At 34.5% G+C, this 19,429-nt stretch overlaps 1 protein-coding gene across 10 annotated transcripts in view; it reads right to left on the bottom strand.

Moving 5' to 3' along the window:
* The window catches only part of LOC120310149 (sodium- and chloride-dependent GABA transporter 3), a 112,048-nt gene that overhangs the window by 19,446 nt on the left and 73,173 nt on the right, over positions 1–19,429 (bottom strand). For all 10 annotated transcript variants that reach the window (XR_005557280.1, XR_005557282.1, XR_005557279.1 and 7 more), the window contains one exon: positions 2,985–3,088. Coding sequence is in view for 3 of the 10 variants with exons in the window: in XM_039348248.1 (XP_039204182.1) it covers positions 2,985–3,088 (104 nt within the window). In the remaining 7 variants the exon portion in view is untranslated. The remainder of the gene's footprint in view (positions 1–2,984; positions 3,089–19,429) is intronic.

Raw genomic sequence — 19,429 nt, 5'->3', positions numbered from 1 at the left:
AATATAAACTCTTGTGGCACCTTAAAGATGACACGTTTGTCAGTTTTAAATGTACTTTGAAGATTTATATTCCACAAGGACTTATCTCAAATACTTTGACAAAGATTCAGTATTTTTATCTGACAAGACAGACAAAATACAGAATGTGGAGAATGATTCCTAAAAGGATGTTTTACTGGATCTATAAAACAAATTGGTCAATTAAAAAATAAAAGGAAAGTACAAATGATAAACAAACAATGACCTTGAAATTTTTTTTTAATTACAATTGAGGTTTGCTAAAGCCTTGAAGGGACCATGAAGCGGGGGGAATCTATGTGATGGTATATAGAAGAATCAAAGAGAAATCAAATCCTACAACAATATTTGATTGAATTAAAGGAAGGAATATAAAGTTGATTTATTTGATCAAGGTTAAAGTAAAACATTTTGTTTTTGCAATGTTCTGGCAACTTTTTATGGACTTTGTGCTGACACCAGAATTGAAAAATTGGTGTTTTATCTATTTGCTTCTAGAAAAGGGCTGAAGAGATACATGTTTAATCTTATAGGGAATTAAGAATTATTAAATTTGAGATAATGAAGATTGGAATACACTTCTTTATATATTTCTTTTCCTCTTTTTTATATTTTTTCTCTTCTGCAGTTTTTACTGTTTCCTTCTCTTTCTATTCTTTCCCTAAGTTTAATTTGTATTAGTTTTTATTACTGTAATTAAAATTCATAAAAATTACATTCATGATGAATATTACTCATTTATTTTATGGTCAATATAGTATTATTAAATAATCTTGATAGTTATCAATAATATTAATATTATTATGGTTCAATGCATAGTTAGACAGATGTTCAGATTGTATTTGGCATTCAGGCTAGGCAATACTTGATAGTGTTTAAAGGTATCATTACAACATATAACCTGTTCCAAATAAAAATGTTTTTTGCAACTGACTGATTGATTTTGTCAATGCCAATGATGTTCAAGTGATACTTCAGTTGTTTTGGGATGATAGGACCCAGTTCCTATTGGTTCTACCTTTGCTTTCAGTTCATATCAGTCTCAGACTCTTAACATTGATTTTTGTTAGCTTCCAAGACATAGAAGAGAAAAAAAAGGTGAAGCCCTAAGGCAAAATCTGCAATCTGCAATCTGTCTGTCTGTCTGTCTGTCTGTCTGTCTGTCTGTCTATCTATCTATCTATCTATCTATCTATCTATCTATCTATCTATGATTGTGATAAATTATTTAATTCTACAAAATAATCTTATGAAAAAGTAAATACAAGTGTGTAAGAAATAACAAAAATGAGAAAAACAACAGATAATTAATATAATATCTCATCAAATACTAAAAAGTTGCATAGTATGTTATATTGTCAACCTTTCTTCACTTATTCTGCCTACATTGTTTCTCTATCTACATCTGAAATTTTATCATTTTCAATATCGTCACATCATTCATGACTTTCTTTCATGTATTTATTCTTGAAGGCTTTATTTCAATTTCACCTTTTGACATATCACTAGCATATATATTCCTATGTCTGTCAAAAATACTCATTCCAGGATTCAGTGATTTTATCTTTCAGAAATGATCTATCCCAGATCATTTTATCACTTTTATTTTTATTTTCTGGAAGATCGTGTTTTGTGATGTTGCTCATATTAAGATGTGTGGATTTCAACTCCCAGAATTCCCCAGCCTGGTCTAGACTGAAAATGGCCAAGATTGAGAAACATTGATTTAGGCATTTTACCTGTTTCCAAAACTAATTTTCATTTTAGTCAAAATTTAATGGCTGTTTCCCTGTTTCTTCTAATCTTAATCTTAATTATTTATTGCAATCTTTGAAACTGTCTTGTGTTTTCAATGGAATTTTTTTATCTCTTAACTTCCAGCAGTAATTCTATTTTCACTCTAGAGCGTCTTCCATTTCTTTCTTTTTCTTTCATATTCATTTTCCATTTTTAACAGTATCCAATAATAGCCATCTCACTTTCAGAATCTCTCTTTACTACTCTAATTCTATCACTTTTATCAGAAACAAGTGAATTAATCACAATTTAAGATCTATATCCTTTCTTTTGTTATGGATACAGATAAACAGTTATTTTGCTTAGATCCAATAGTGGGATTCAGCCAGTTCGCACCAGTTCGGCAGAACCAGTAGCAAATTTTTTGTTGCCCAGGCTCAGAATGGACTTCCAGAAGCAGCATCCACACAGAGAACCGGTTGTTCTCATATGTGAATCCCACCACTGCTTAGATTACTTTTTTTAAACACATTTTTTTTCTAACTAAATATTTCCTAGTTGCCATTTTTCTTTATTTTTTTTGGTCCTTGATTGGACCAGTCACTTTTTCTGCATTGTTTTCTTTCATTCCCACCTATCCAGTCATGTCACCTAACAAAATCATTTTTGTCCTATAAACCTGAGAAGAACAGAAAGAAGGTGATATGGAGTGTACATAATTGTAAGAAAAATAGGAGTGACAGATATTGGTGGGGTTGTGGCTAGAAGGCTGTAATCACAAGCACCAGTAATTTAAACTGAACTGTCTCAGATAAGGAGCCAATAGAGCATATTTGTGCTACAATGATAATAAGATGCCATATATAGCTTTTCCTGCTTCTGGTAAGATCAGTACCAATCAGCTGGCATTAATTGGCATGTGCAGGCCCTAAGCCTAACCAACACCCACTTTTACTTCAAACATATTCACACTATTTTATCCAAGATAGGATTTTACTTTAGAGGTGAACATGCAGGCATCTCACCAATCAAACAGGGTCCATACCATTTAAATAATGCATAGTGTTTATTAGTATATGCAGTATGTATGCATGTATGTGTTTTTGTGTTTTAATTAGTCTTGCATACACATCACCAAATAATTACCTTAAATATATACCTAGATTTATAAATAGATTAAACTAAAACCTAAACAGAAAAAAACATATAATGACACAATTGTGTATTACCTATAACAATTATTATTGTAGCTATTGTAGCTTCCTAGGGCTGTCAAGCATCCCAGGCAGATAGCATAGGAGAAAAATATCTGTGTTCCAGCATCTATCCAGACCTGCAAACATAAAAATGCAAAAACAATTTAGGAAAAAAGAAATATTTTCTGTTTCAGAACCATATACAATAATTCATATATATAAATTATTACCAAAATGCCTTGTTGCCATATTTTTTGCTGGATAACCAGTTTAAAAATCCAAAGATCATTATGTGATTAAAAAATAAATGTTGTGTTTCGGTTGTTTTTCTTGGTATTCCTTTTCATCCCATTACTTGTGATTTGTTTTATTCCAGTGAAGTATTATCTATTTATAATATCAAGGATTATTTTTCAGCAAACATAAAAGAAATTATTTGGGGAGGAGACTCCTGTTTTATTGACAGAAAGCATCTATTATAACTGTATGATTTTACTGTGGTATAAAATTGATATTAGAGGCCAAGTATCTACAGTAAGATAGTCATAGAGAGCACTGTATCAAGCAAAGTACATCTGCAAACATTGCATCATTGTATTTCTACTGTTTGTAGAATTAAGTACATTAAGAAAAATGTTTTTTTTAAACTACAGTCCAGAGATTTAGGCAATGTGGACTGGAGAAAATGAAAGTTATAGCATACTACATCTACACCTAGACAGCAAGTTAAAGAAGGCTAATGTAATCCATAATTCCAATTGAAGTAAGGTGGATTTGTATAGGAACTGATATCCAGCAAAAAAGGATTATGACTATGAGCCAGCAGTGTGCAGCAGCAGCCAAACAAACTAGTACAATCCTGGGTTGTATAAACAGAGGCAAGATCACATGAAGTATTAGTACCATTTTATAAAACCTTAGTGAGACCACACCTGGAATACTGCAACTAATTTTGGTCACCATATTACAAAAAAGATGTTGAGACCTTGGAAAAAGTTCATAGAAGAACAGCTAAGATGATCAAAGGCCTGGAGATTAAAACATATGAAGAACAGCTGCAGGATTTGGGTTTGACTAGTCTAAAGAAAAGAAATAATAGGGGTGACATAATAGCAGTATTCCAGTATTTGAGGTGGTGCCACAAAGAAGAGGGGGTCAGACTATTCTCCAAAGCACCAGAGGGCAGGACAAGAAACAATGGCTGGAAACTGATCAAAGAGGAAAGCAACATGGAATTAAGAAGAAACTTCCTAACAGTGAGGTCAATTAACCAGTGGAACAACTTGCCTTCAGAATCATGGACACTCCATTCCTGGAGGTTTTTAAGAAGAGACTGGACAGTCATTTGTCTGAGATGGTATAGGTTCTCCTGTTTGAACAGGGGCTGGACTAGAAGACCTCTGAGGTCCCTTCCAGCTCTATTCTATCCTACAGTATTTCTCAGAAGAACCTCAATCACAGTTGTTAATTTTATACATAGTTATTTTTTCTGAATTCTCAAACTGAGTGAACAGGCAAAAAAAAAGAGATGATAAGGAAAAAATAAATCTGACAACCCCTACTTTGACTTTTAAGCTTAAGTGCACATGAGAAGCGATTTGTCTATGCTACATTCTATATATTTCATTATTTATATTTACAACTTGCCCTTCTCTTAGATGATCAAGGCAGCTCTCATGTTTTTCTCATTCTATTACATCCTTATGACTCTGTCAGCTACAGTCAATCATCTATTTCTTTCAGAAAATTCTTTGAAAAAATGTATTCATTTTTTCTTGCGGCTTTAGATGTTGTGATGGAGATCAGTTTAGACATGGTTAAAGGCATTGAAGACAAATTTGCGAAGAGCTATTTATGGCTTTTGGACTTCTGAAAGGTACACTGCCTTCAGAATAATGATTATAAAAGAACCATGCACACTTTCATACCACTTGCTAGGAAACAACAATAGAAAAGTCCTATTGCTATTTTATCCCGCTTCTGAGTTCTCAGATGCATCTGGCTGATCACAAAATGTTGAACTTGATACGCAATTGTTCTTTTCCTAGAAGATTCTCCTTTAGTTCCTAGTTAGGGACTAATGAAATAATCTGTGGCAGCAAATTATGTATATAACAATTATTCAATGTATGAAAAGTAGTTATTTCTCTTGTTTGTTTTGAATCAATCAGCTTTCCTGGAAAATCACAATTTTTACCTTGTTTAATTCAATAAGTTAGAGTAGCACCATCCACTATTTTTAATATATGGGAAAGAGAAAGATGCAGGTAGCAACAACAACAACAATATTCATGATATTATTTTTCTACAGGTAATCCTCAACTTACAACATTTCATTTAGTGACAATTCAAAATTAAAATGGCACTGAAAAAGTGCCTTATAACCATTTTTCACATTTACGACCATACCAGTATCCCATGGTCATATGATCAAAAGTCAGACGCTTGGCAACTGATTCATACTTTTGATGATTTCAGTGTCCTGGGGTCATGTGATCACCTGTTGCAATCCTCTGACAAGCAAAGTCAATGGGGAAGCCAGATTCACTTAACCATGTTAGTAACTTAACAATTGCAATGATTCACTTAACAACTGTGGCAAGAAAGATTATAAAAGAGGGCAAAATATACTTAATAAATGTCTCACTTAGCAACAGAAATTTTGAACTCAATTGTGGTCATAAGTTGAGGACTGCCTGTATTATCGTTGTGAGTCATCCAGAGTTCTGATATTAAGATGAATAGCCATACAAGAATTTAAAATAAATTAAATCTCCCCTTTAATATGATTTTTTTTTTCTAAATTAAAAATATCAAGATATTCCAAACTTTTCTTGTAAGACATTCTACAGTTTCTAGACCAAGGCAGAACCAAACTCTTGATTTCTAATCCGGAGCCTTGAACACTACACCAGACTGGCTCTCTTGTGCTTACTGTATTCCTGTATTTCTATATTTTTGTGCTCTTATTGCACCTTTTGAGTGCTGGCTGCTGCCATGTTTAGACCCCTTCTTGGTTAGGGAAATATCTGCAGGGCTGCTGAGAGGACTATTTGGTGGATAAAATCACTTGGATTCATGCTGAGTTGAAGTCCAGTTGTGCAGGTCTTATGGAATTGTCTTCAATAGTCTTGGGTTGCTATTTGGGAGGAATTCAATCCTGTTAGTCCTGAAGTAGCTGACAAGATACTTGGCCATGTGGGTGTAACCCCCTGTGTTCTAGATCTGGTTGGACAAGGCTTTCAGAGAGGGTAGGTTCATCTCCATATGGCAAATGCTTCCCTGGCAGAGGAGACAGTTCTACCACTTCTAAATACTCTCATGATGGGCATGCTTTCCTTTCTTCACTTGAAACAATGTCACCTTGAAAACCTGGAGGTGCGCCTTTTCCACTGAAGTGTCTGTCCTCTGAAAAAAATCAATTGCCTACATACAGTTGGCCCAACCCTATTGTCCTTCTACTGTTTATAAACTCAGTAAAAACCTTGCTTGAAACACAGATGCTTCAACCAGGATAATTTGAGTTCTGCAACAAATTTGAGTCCCTGATCTCCAATTAATAATTCTTCCCTAAAAAGCTGATATTGCTTTTTTTAAAATATATTAATGTTCTGTGTATTGTACACAGACCACACTAGCATAGTTCAATTTGGACAGCTCTATACTGTAAATATTTTAGATACATATATGCAGAAAGTATTATTTGGAATTATTATTTCAACATGTGTCCAAAATTAATTCCATAGGATTATATCATATGAAATGTAATGGAAATACATAGTGTGGTACACTGGATTCTCCAATTTTATTTCTCTGATAGACTATTTTTGAAAGCTGACAGCTTTCAATTTTCAGTTTACTACTATATATAAATAGGTGATATAGAGTATAAAGCAGCACTGACCAAGATAAAAGAAGTATGGCTTCATAAAGAACATAACTAAATTACATGTATTTTTCACCAGAAAATACAGTGATCATCAGTATTAATAACATCAAAAGAGACTTTTTCAACTCATGGCTATCAGTGTATCAGTGGCTATTTGCTCAATTGCTTCATTTCTATTACTTCTGAGCTTTATGCTGAATTCCCATGCTGTTTGAAAGTTTTTTATTTGCACGGCATGGGGAGAGCTGCTAGAAAAATATAATGTTGGCTTAGAGAGAGCTTTGGTTCGATTCAGTATTTTGATGTACTTTTATTTATAGAATACTGCAGATTACCTACTTATTGCAGAGGGTAGTTAACAGAAAATACTTTTGCTTTTCCAATGCAAAGTATCCAATTATTATTTTCCTGTACCTATTGTGCCATCAGTACCATATCCTATGCTTTCAAAGGTTCTTCATCAATAGACAAAAAACTAGTGGTTCTCCTTTGACTCTCTCAATCACTTCTCATGATTGGGATAGCTCGGCAACAAGAGGGATTTCCCACCTTCACCTACTAGCCAATAGTCCAGAGAAGGCAATCAGTTCCAAAAGAGCTTTTCCACACCATTCATTTCTTTCATCCAGCAATCCAGAGAAGGCCATCAGTATGAAATGACATTCTTTTCATGCTGGGCATTTTCAACCATCACCAGGTCACCAGCATTTAGGGAAGTCCAGAGGCATGAAAAGAACTTTTCCATATCTTTGATTTCTCTCAAAAGGCCCTCTGAATAGGTCTGGAGAAAGCTTTAAGTTAGCTACCTCTAGCACATGCAACAGCAGGTAATGTCATAACACCTTTATGAAAATGAAGACTTTCACAAGTCCACCCTACGAGCCTGATGAAGGCTCCACGAATAAAGACTTTGAAAGAATATTTTTTGATTTCTATCAAAACTGCTAAAAGGAAAACTGCCCTTGAAAAGGCCAAACCCTCCTGAACTACAGAATGACCAACTCAGAGGGTTGCTTCCCAATTATCAGGAAGGCCAGCATAATTCAGCATAATTCAGACCTTCAGTCTCTTGGAGATAGTAAATTTGGAAGACCTAATCCAGAGTGCATGGTAGATTCTTTTGTGTACCCCCTTTCTGAAGAATCTACAAAACTTTGGTAGAAAAATCACTGAACAATACAGCATAATTTAGCATTTTTCCCTACAAAAAGAAATGTCTTCAGTAAATATAGCATAGTATTTTAATGTAAATCTCTCCAAGAAAGGGGTAATTCATAGGTATGAATTGATAGCACCAAAATGACAAACTGTGTGTTGTGAAATCAGAATGCTAGTGCCGCCCATTTGCATTTGTACTGTGGCTTTGCATATATGATGTTGAGATGCGTATTTCATCATTTTGCCTCTTGGCCCAAAATCCTCAGTTTTTAAGTTCCCAGCTTGAAATGCCCAGCCCCTGAAGCTTAAAATGTTGAATACTCAATTTTTGCACAAAGAAAAATGAAGCTTGCTACTTAGTTGATTTGTGTCAGATTACTTGTCTCAACAGATGGCAACACAGAGTTTATCTCAAGAAAAGAACAGCAGATTTAAGCTTCATTAATTAAATGGGAGATCCCACCAAAAATTCCAGGGCTGTATAAAAATGGGAGAGTTGAAACAAATGGAAGAAAGAAATGGCAAACCACTTCTCTACTGTTGCCAACAAAACAATATGGACCTCACCATGAACTTAGGAAAAGTTGATATCAATAGGTGGCAGACTTTACCTTTCACTTTGAGTTGTATAAAATTAGGACAAATAGAAAATTTATCTCCCATTATTAGGAGATATACTGAATTCACATTCAGAATAGAAAAGGATCCATTTGGGAGACTATTTTGCCACTGCAGAATATGCCAACAGAACCCCAATATAAGCATGAAATCTCAGTACAAAATTAAAGCCAAAGCCAACAATGTATGTTATGCATAAAATACTGTCAAAAGTAAAACACTGATTGCCTTGTAGTGGTATGTTTGAAAGAGCTGCAGCATAATCAGATATAAATGTGTTTAACCTTCCACCACAGTAACCCAAGCCTTTCATTACAATGTGTACATATAATCTTGTTTTGCCTTTCATTTGCCATGCTATTAACAGTTGTAATTAAACAGAAAAATAAAGTAAAACAAAGTATGAACTCTATGCTGTCTAGATAAATAGCTGGAAATGTGCTGTATTTGGATACAAGATTCAGTCTTGTTTCTGGGATTGTATTACAGGAGGGGGCCCTGCGGTATTCAATGGCACAACTTCTGTAAGCAGAGAGGTTCATTAGTGGAGAAAGCAGAACTTAAATAGTTAGGCAAAAATGGCTGAATTAGGCCTTTTCTTTTCCCTTTTTTTAACAGAAGTGATTCTCAAAAGATTAAAAGTAGGTTAGGGAAAGAATAAAACAGCTATGTTTCTAGTGTCTACCTGACAACAGCTTTTGTGGCAGTGAATAATTACATGAAAATCACTTCCTTTCCACCTCTCTTTGGGATTTCTATGAGTTGCTAAGCAGTTCCTCTCCTACCTTCTGCTAATGTTACTTACAGAGAGCAATGAATGGAGCACATTCATTATGGGAAAGGGAGAAAAGGACCTAAGTACTCAAGTTTTGTTGTTGTTGTTGATTCGTTGCTGCCTCCAGAAATAAGCACCACAGCTTAGAATACTTTACACACATTGAAATGGTAATTTGTCCAGGCATGTTGAGTAGAAACCAACTTCTAGCTTAAATGAAGCAAAACAATTCTTGAAGAAAAGCCACACTTGTATCATGTTTCCGTGGTGCCAACCAATGTAGAAAGTCAGCTACCAAAGCAACAGGTGCTTCTTATTTTGGGAAATATTTTACATACATTTTCCCCTTTCCTTTATTCATGAATAAGTTAGTTGACCTTTATTTGCAAATTTAGTTCCCAACAGTTTTGGGCTTACCTTATGCTGTACTGAGAATAAATATTGATAATTCTGATATTTTTTTCATGAAAACCACTGTTTTACAGAGAAATTAGGAGAAAACCAATCTACGATTGTTTGGAAGTTTCAGTCTGGTATAGCTTAGTTATCTGTATATTGTTAATACTCTCATTCCCACAATCTTTAATTGGAAAAAATTGTGCACCATAGAACAAAACCTTTTCAACCACGGGACTGAGAATGTGCAAATTTCCAGAATCCATGACTTGTATAATTGAAATTTGGCAAATTTTACAAAACATTTTATGACTTAAAAATTATTATGAAGCATTTTATGACATAATACAAAGTATCATAAGCACTTCTGATATTTGACTGTGCTACAGAATTCAACATGGGCTATTTTCAAGACAGATACATCTCTGAATATCTCCCTGAATTTTTAAGAAGTATACGATAGAATCAGAATGGTGTGACATTCCATGTGAAGAAGTTCCATCATATTGCTTCTCTCTAGCTCCAGTCCATTTTAGCCTGTTTGATAGTCAGTCAATATCAAATAATGTGAATAAAAAGATGGTTGCCCTATAGTTCATCTCCAAACTAGACAATCATTTTCATCTAAGTACCCTAAGTAAAACAAGATCTTGCCCTGTGATGAAAGAACATATTTGATGATTTCTTAAATACAATTATTTGAAAACAATGTCACATAAATATGCTTGTAACCAGAAGTAACGAGTATTAGATTTGGAATCAAGGGAATCTAAGAAATTGACTGATTTCTATAGGCTTGTGGTCAGCGTAGACAGCCAATTTAGAATAGTGGTTAAGGCATCAGGCTAGAAACCAGGATATTCTAGTCCTGCCTTAGGCACAATGCCACCCGGATGATGTTTTGACAATCAGTCTCAGTCCTAAGAAGCAGGCAATAACAAACCACTTCTGAAACCTTACCAAGAAAATTGCTGGGACTAGTTGCCAAGAGTCAAGACTGACTCAAAGGCAGCAAAACAATAATACAGCTGTCAGTGTAGAAAAGCCTTATTGTAACTCATAAGCATCTTATTTTCTCTTGATAAAAATAACCTTTCCTAGTGTTCATTGTCAATGACAAATCTTACACAATCTGCACATTCTTTTTTATTTGCTGCTTTGTTTTTGAGTTAGGCTACATTAAATCAGAATAATGCGAAAAGACAAAACACAAGGAAAATTGTCTATAAATTCTTACAGCACATCCCCATAGCCTCAAACAAAGTTATGGCTGTTGATCTTAAGAAAACCTCAGATATAAGAACGAGGGAGGGAGCATACAGTATGTAATAAATATTTAGAAATCCTAATAATAAGATTGAAACAATGGTATAAAATTAGTTTCTAAGTTATAAATTAACTTCTTTAGTTTAATGTTCATGTTTGCCTCATTACTTAGAAAGATTATGAAGATTACCATAAAACTTCACATAATTCATAATAGGTTATGAGTCCTTTGTCAGCCCTTTCTGGTAGTTGCAGATCATCTTGTCATCAGTTTGAGAAATGATGAAAGCTGAAGGCCAATTAGACCTATAAAGACACATGCTGGCCATCCAGGTGGTAAACAAAAGGTTGCTGAATATCCCCGTAGTAGTTTGGACAGAAGGACTATTTAACTATGAGATTTTAGCAAAAATAAATTGTATGACAGTAGAGAAATGGGATACTGAAAGTGGATCATTGGTTGATCCTTTCCTCATTCATCTGTGTAAATTAAACTTCTGCCTGCAAGGATTCTTATGAACTTGCATCAACAAGGACATAGCTGTTTCGTGTAAAAAGAGCTCATGAAAAAAGACTTTAGTGTCTAATCTCTCATCATGTTTCAGCAATATGGAGGCATTGCTATGTAACTGTTGTCAGTAATGGTACTAGGAATAGAGATAAAAGGATGGGTAGACAGGTACATGTCAACAATGTCTCCTTCCCCTACCCACCGAACCAGAGCAGCAGGTTTACCATATACTTACAATTTGAACAGTTTGTAGTATGTACTGATTTTTTTTCCTATACTTCCTCCAAACCTTCAAAACCAAAGATTCATTTTAGATCATAAAAACAATCTGAATTATTCCTCTGGGGAAAACAAATCTGAAACTGGATTAGCTCTAGAGTCACTGATCTATTTTGACAGGCAAGTGACCTTAATAAGAATGTTCTGTCTGCCTGATAAAAATTTAAAAGAGTACCAGAAGCATAGCAAAAATATTATATAGCCAATGTATCACTCACCTTGTTTATCACACACATATATACACACACAGAGACACGCTTAAGGGATGATCATGGTTAAAAGGCTATAACATTGACACAGATCCTAGACTATAGAGCAGAGGCTGGATGGGCTGGATGCATCATAGCGAAACCGTGCCCGCCCCATTGCCGGCAATGGCAAAAAAGTCACGATATGTCATGAAACATCATGTGACATTGTGAGTTTGACACCCCTGCTATAGAGTATGTAGCAGAATTGTAAACAAACTGAGCAATTAATTACAAAAAATGTTATTAAGTGCTCACAAAGGAAATTTGTCATTCTGGTGATCAACCCAGAATGAATCCTGCAACATTGTCCTGGGACATTTATATTTGCTTTCATTCATGATATTCATCTCCTTTTGCAAATCATGTTGCATTAATTTGTTAGATCTATTTAACTATTAAAATAAAACATCAGTCCCATTTTTCAATTCATAATTTTATCAAAACAAAAGGAGCACCAGAATCACAAAGAAGAGGGAGTCAAGCTATTTTCCAAAGCGCCTGAAGGCAGAACAAGGAGCAATGGGTGGAAGCTAACCAAAGAGAGAAGCAACCTAGAACTAAGGAGAAACTTCCTGACAGTTAGAACAATTAACCAGTGGAACAACCTGCCTCCAGAAGCGGTGAATACGCCAACACTGGAAGTTTTTAAGAAGAGACTGGACAGCCATTTGTCCGAAATGGTATAGGGTTTCCTGCCTGAGCAGGGGGTTGGACTAGATGACCTCCAAGGTCCCTTCCAACTTTATCATCATCATCATCATTATTATTATTATCATCACTGCATATGGTGAGAAGAGAAAAAAATGAGAGAAGGAAATAATAGAATTGGATATGGAAGAAAAGAACATAAAATGAGGGATCAACAAGAGAGGAGCAAATAAACAAAACAAAAAAACTCAATTGAAAATAACAGAATAACAGAATTGGAAGGGACCTTGGAGGCCATCGAGTCCAATCCTCTGTTCAAGTATATATATATACCATTCTGGAAAAATGGATAGTTCAATCTTTTCTTAAAAATCTCCATAGTTTCTGGAGCAAGCTATTCCACTGATTAATTGTTCTTACTGATAGCAATTTTCTGCTTAATTCTAGGTTGGATCTCTCTTGATAAGCTTCCACCCATTGTTTCTTGTCTTGGCTTCAAGTGCTTTGGAGAACAGGTTGACCCCTCTCCTTTCTGTGACAGCCCTCAAGTATTGGAAGGTTGTTATTATATTACACCTAGTCCTTCTCTTCATTAGACTAGATGTTCCCAGTTTTCACAACCATTCATTGTACAATTTAGCCTCCAGTCCCCTAATCATGCTTGTTGCTCAATTCTTCCTTTTTTCAATATCTCATCAACTCCATCTAACCACACCGTTTCATGGCTTGCCTCCCTCTCAGCCCACTAATATATATTGCTATTTAATCATTATTCATTCTATATGCCAAATCACCTTAATGCGTATATTACCTACAAATCACACACTTTTGTATTCAATTTAGATTCATTCATCATTGATACCTGACCTGAATTCTTTTGGTTTCACCATACACTTCTATAGTATCCCATTCCCCCTATTTCAATTTATATTTGTCTTTTTCTTGCAACATGCAACTTTTAATTAGTAAGCAAGCTCTTAGACATGTGTAGTTGTGGAGGTCTAACATTCATTCCCTATAACAGCCCATATACTGCTTTAACCTGAGTAAGCCTGGCTTAGATTATCAAGGGGGAAATTGCCTGCTAGCTTTGTACTTTTGGGAGGTGAAGGGAACCAAAATGAAGACATACTGCTTTTCCCTGGTTGTTTTAGTTCTATTTACTACTTTCCTTTTCTTCAATGTCCATTTTCCCCAAAAAACCATTCTTGATAATACTGAACTCAATTAAAACTGCTTCCAAGAATATAATAGAGAGATAATCATGTTAATCTATGGTAGCACCCTTTATTTTTCTTTTTTCAAATTAAAAAGCATATGTTTTTGTGAGCTGCAGCTCATTTCATCAGATACATGGAGGCCTGATTCATGTAGAATATAAATTGAGATGAATCGAGGGGAATACTTCCAAAATGTGACTAAAGTCTGTGTGCTTTCTGTAGCTAAGAGGATAAAAGTCTCAGGAACTGCAATTTTAAAATTATTATTAATCTAATATTATCATCTGAGAATGCCTAAAATTGATGACATTTTGGGGCAAAATTTTAGCATAGTAGACCCATCTGAGACTTATTTACACAAGGAAAGTCATAATTCCAGTGCATTTCTCAACATAACAATGCATAAGGAGTTATATCACGTTAACAAACTGGTTTCTAAGTAGCATCTGCAGAGAGTCATAGATCAAAGGCTTAAAGATGTTCAGAGACTAGTGCTACTAAGACTACATTGTTGGACCCATATAAAAAACAAGGATATAAATCTGCAAAACCTTCAGGCAATGTTGCAGGAATTGGTGGACTATGGCTTTAGCACACAACAAAACAAATGTGAATTCTTTAAATCCAGTATTACCAAACTACTGGCACACTTGGCTTACATAAGTATGCAGAGAAAAACAAGCAGTCTGAATATCCCAAGGCCATGTGACATGCCACACCATGCCATACTTTTTTAGAATTTGTTTATTATTGTAACAGATTCTTGCCAAGCTTACCCATTTCCTAACCATAAAATGCAATTGTAGTATTGACCAAAGTATCCTGACAGAGATTTAGTCCAGCCAAGTGACTTATTCAAAAAATAAATGCTTTTACCATATTTACAACATACTTAAGCCTCTCGGTAATTCAATTGCTTCTTAATTATTTCTTCCATAATTCAGTTTAGGAGTAGTCAATCAAAGATAGAAAATTCAGATCACATTTAAAGGCATTTATATTCACAAAACTATGCTGGTTTAAAATTCCTTTTAATTGTAAAAAAATAATAGGAGTTATATCATGAAAAATATACAGTTGAAGAAGAGCCGTGTTGATGCAGTGGTTAGAATGCAGTATTGCAGGCTAATTCTGCTGACTGCCTGCAGTTTGGCAGTTCGAGTCTCAGCCTTCCATACTTCTGAGATTGGTAAAATGAGGATACAGATTGTTGGAGGCAATACGTTGAGTCTTTAAACTGCTTAGAGAAGGCTGTGAAGCACTGTGAAGCGGTATATAAGTCTAAGTGCTATTGCTATTGCTTTTTAAAATATAGTTTTACATGTATTTAAAACAGTCCACTATTGCATCTAAAGAAAATATTTTTCCTCAGCATTCCTTTTTCTGCTTACCAAAGCAAAAGGTTCCTGAGGGGAAAAAAATCACAAAGTCTACCAACTTATGCACTTATGTTTAAACACATTAATACAAGTGTACTTGCTCAGTTTTTTTAAGAATTCAAATAAAGAAAGGATTTAGATAAAGCTAACAAATATAAAATGAGTTTTATCTCTTTACAGATATATCCTATAGCCTTACACTCAGCCAACTCAATCCTTCCATGACCATCATGATATATCATTTGAATATTTATATTCTCTGTATTTATATTCTCTGTATTCTCTGTATTGGTGAATATCAGTCACCAATTTCAGTTTTGATTTTGGGAATTGATTTAGGGATTATTTTTTGATTAAAATAAATTTTGTATGGACAGTATGACATTTGAACTTTTAAATAATTATGGTTCTCCAATTTGGTCTAGTGGCTAAGTTACCAGGTTAGTCACCAGCTGACTGTGAATTGTAGTCTCATCCTAGGCATGAAAATCAGGTGGACAATTTTGGGCCAGTCACTCTCTCTCAACCCAATCTACTTCATAGGATTATTTTTATTTATTTATTTGATTTTTATCCCATCTTTATTATATTTATATATAACTCACGGTGGTGAACATGCCTAATGTTGCTTTCTCCTCCTATTTTACCCCCAACAACAACCCTATGAGGTGAGCCGAGAGAGAGTGACTGGCCCAAAATCACCCAGCTGGCTTTCATGGCTAAGGGTGACTAGAACTCATGTTCACAGACAACTTCATAACCCCTCGCTCCCTCCCCCACCCAGCAGTAGCCACTATCTTGCCTGCTGGAAAGGGAAGGGGGAAGGAAGGAAGAAGGGAAGGGAAGGGAAAAATTCTGATGCTCCCTGCCAGATTCCCACAAAAAAACTCAGTGCAAAAGCTGGCAGGAAATAGAAGTTGCTCCTGTTTCCCCTGCATATTTCCTTCCTGTAGTCATTCTGTTTCTCTGTTTAGGTAAGGAAATATCTCTGAAACAATGGCCCATGGGGCACAAATTGTGCAGTAAATAAATTAAAAAGAGCTTTTCTTTTCTTTTCTTTTCTTGGGGTTAAAATCTCATTTAGGTCAAGAAAAAACAAAGCAAAAACAACAGCCATACATATTAAAACTTACTACATGTTCGCATATGAAAACTTGTGTTTAACAAATATTTTTCCAATATTTTTTTATTAGGGCTAGTTTGAAATTCTAGATACACAGTCTTTTCCAACTGAAATTTAGATTCAATTATTTAATATATCTTAAATATAATGTACTGTTATGGACTTCCAGGGAGGTATTGTTACTATTCTGAGTGACTTTAGTATGCTGAAAGATAAGTTAAGATTTTAAAATTATAACTAAATATTCACTGTCCACAGGCTTTCTGTTATTTAGTATGCTAAAATTGTTACCAATAACATCACTGCTAAATGATTAAAGCATTTTGCTTACCATCTGGCTACACATGGAAAGCGTGTTAACAGAAAATACCCTTGAAACATTCCATATGTTCAGAATGCAATTTTCAATGCTGATCAATAGCCTATCACATGTGTGTTTTCATATTTTACATTAGCTAGAGTACTTCTTTATTGCAATAGAACATTAAGGTTGTTTAAATGTTTTGCTCTTTTTCCATCTGAAGTGGAAGCACAGGAATCAGATAAACAGCAAATGATCCATTTAAACTCTGGTTTATTTCTCATTATGAATATCTGGTAAGAAGATCACGTGTTATTCAAGGTTTTAGAAGTCTTTCCTCATTACTAGTGGGGACCAGTGATCCACACTGCATCAAACAATTGATACATGGACAAATTACTGGGTGCTGGCTCTAGTAATTTTAATAGAAAAATATTATTGATTTATCTCATAGACTTGCAAATACCAAAATAATATTTTGAACATTGGCCACAGGTTGGAGTATGGTGATAGAAAGAGAAATCTTCTTGTCTTATCTATTCAAACACTAACTAAGCTAGCCAAATATCAAACTATTTAATTACCTTTCTATGCTTTCTGTCTGCTTCATAATATTTCAATTAAAGTTTCTTATCTTGAAAATTATTAACTAAAAGTTTGTTGTTAGTTGCGAAGTCGTGTCTGACCCATCGCGACCATGGACAACATTCCTCCAGGCCTTCCTGTCCTCTACCATCTTCTGGAGTCAATCATCTTTTTAAATAAATTATGCATCCAGAAAAATTCCCTGGTATTCAGTTAATAAAGTGAAGGACCACATAAAACTAATGGTTCCTGAGATACTCATGTAGTTTTATTTTTGATAAAAGTGCACACAATGAGTTTGTTTCCCATGTTTAAAGAGCCAAATCGACAGAGACCAATACAATAATGTAGCCTATCAAATTATGAAGAGGTAGCCATGATTACAATTTTCAAGTGCTGTCTTTTGACAGATCCAGTCATTGCAATTATACCATTCTCTTTCACATTGAGAGTACTCTTTGAGAAAATTGGCAGTATTATACTGTAGTAGAAGATGAATCATATGATAATTATTAGTATTTTATGAGTAAATCACAGATTGGGAGGGCAGGCTTTCAATCATTTATCTTATTTATCATACTTTGAGTAAGCTATAATGACGAGCTGACATTTCTCTAAAAGAGAGGATCATATACCATGGCCAAAACTGTGCTTGATTGCAGGAATCAAACTGCTTTAATCTCTCTGGGATAAAAGCAAGATAATCAGATAATCCAAATATACACTGCACAGCACATTTTCTTGTGAGAAAATAGCAGGAATTCTATTTTTGCACTTGGCTTGTGATTGGCTGTGAGTCATGAAATTCTATTGTGCTTATAACTATTAATATCACGTACAAGGACTCTAAGTTTGACTGGGCTCATATTTTAATCATTGGGAGTTTATTTTTCTCTCCCTTAAGCTTTCTTTAAAGATTGAGAACTTTCAGACTAGCAAGTTTTACTGAAATGAGAAAGTGAGGTGCCTTCAATTCCTTTAAATACAGTAGTGGTCAAAATTGTGGAAACCTTTTGGGAAAAGTGTACAGTAGAAATGCTACCTTTGGTTAAGTTTCCAACAATTTTTCTTCTAATTTCTTTATAACTGTAACCTTGTTCACTTAATAATACTATTTTACATCACTTTCTGGGCAACCAGTCAACTCTTTCCACTATTACTTTAATTTTATTATGTTTTACAAGCTCACTAAATGAAAGAACACAAAAAAAACCCAACCAACTTGATAGCGATCACATAACACACTGACAAATGTCCTCCTCTCAGTTTCAATGCATGACATCAATAACTGAATCCTACTCTGATCTGATTGGCTCATTTCCAAAACAAGATGACACCTGATTGGCTCTCTAAACACTCATGCTCATTGGCCACAATCAGATGAAGGAAAGCTACTGATATCAACCTAAGCAAGTTATGCTTCCTTTTTCTGGTTGTTTGGCTATAATTTTTCATAGAATACAGTACAGGTAATTGAACAAACTTTGTTGCATTACATTCTTGATTAAATTATCTTTCCACTGATATATAATTTTATGGTACTATTCCAAAAAAGTGGTGTTATTAGCCATCAAAACTCAAAAATATATTTTCCCCAAAAGGTTTCCACAATTTTGGCCACTACTGTATGCAGTTTAACTGTAAATTCAAATATTTACATTTTTTGAGTATATAGCAGAAAGATCATTATTGTTGAATTTAAAAAGTTTTTAAAAGATCAAGGGCTCAGATGGACTTGATTTAAGGCTTTGAAGTTGGTTGAAAGGATCCTCACTCCCAGGAAAATACTTGTTTACAAGTATTGTTTCCTGAAACCAATAACAACACTAAAGGCTACTTTAGAAGAAAAATTTGATGTATGGTGACAGGAGTTTTACCGTCTAACTCTTTCATAGCATCAGTCAGTGTTATTGCAGAAGAACAAGTCCACTGAATAAAACTAAAAGTGACTTACAAGTGGAATTAAAAATTACAGCTTACAAGAGGAAGATCAAAATAACAGACTTACAAATAAAAAATGATAACTTAAAAATTGGAAAAGAAATACAAATAACAAATCAGATGAGAGATTTGGATTAT

The sequence above is a fragment of the Crotalus tigris genome, unplaced genomic scaffold (genome assembly GCF_016545835.1).
Source record: "Crotalus tigris isolate CLP2741 ecotype Arizona unplaced genomic scaffold, ASM1654583v1 scf7180000018125.1543573, whole genome shotgun sequence".
NCBI lineage: Eukaryota > Metazoa > Chordata > Lepidosauria > Squamata > Viperidae > Crotalus > Crotalus tigris.
This window is presented reverse-complemented; position numbering and strand designations above follow the sequence as displayed.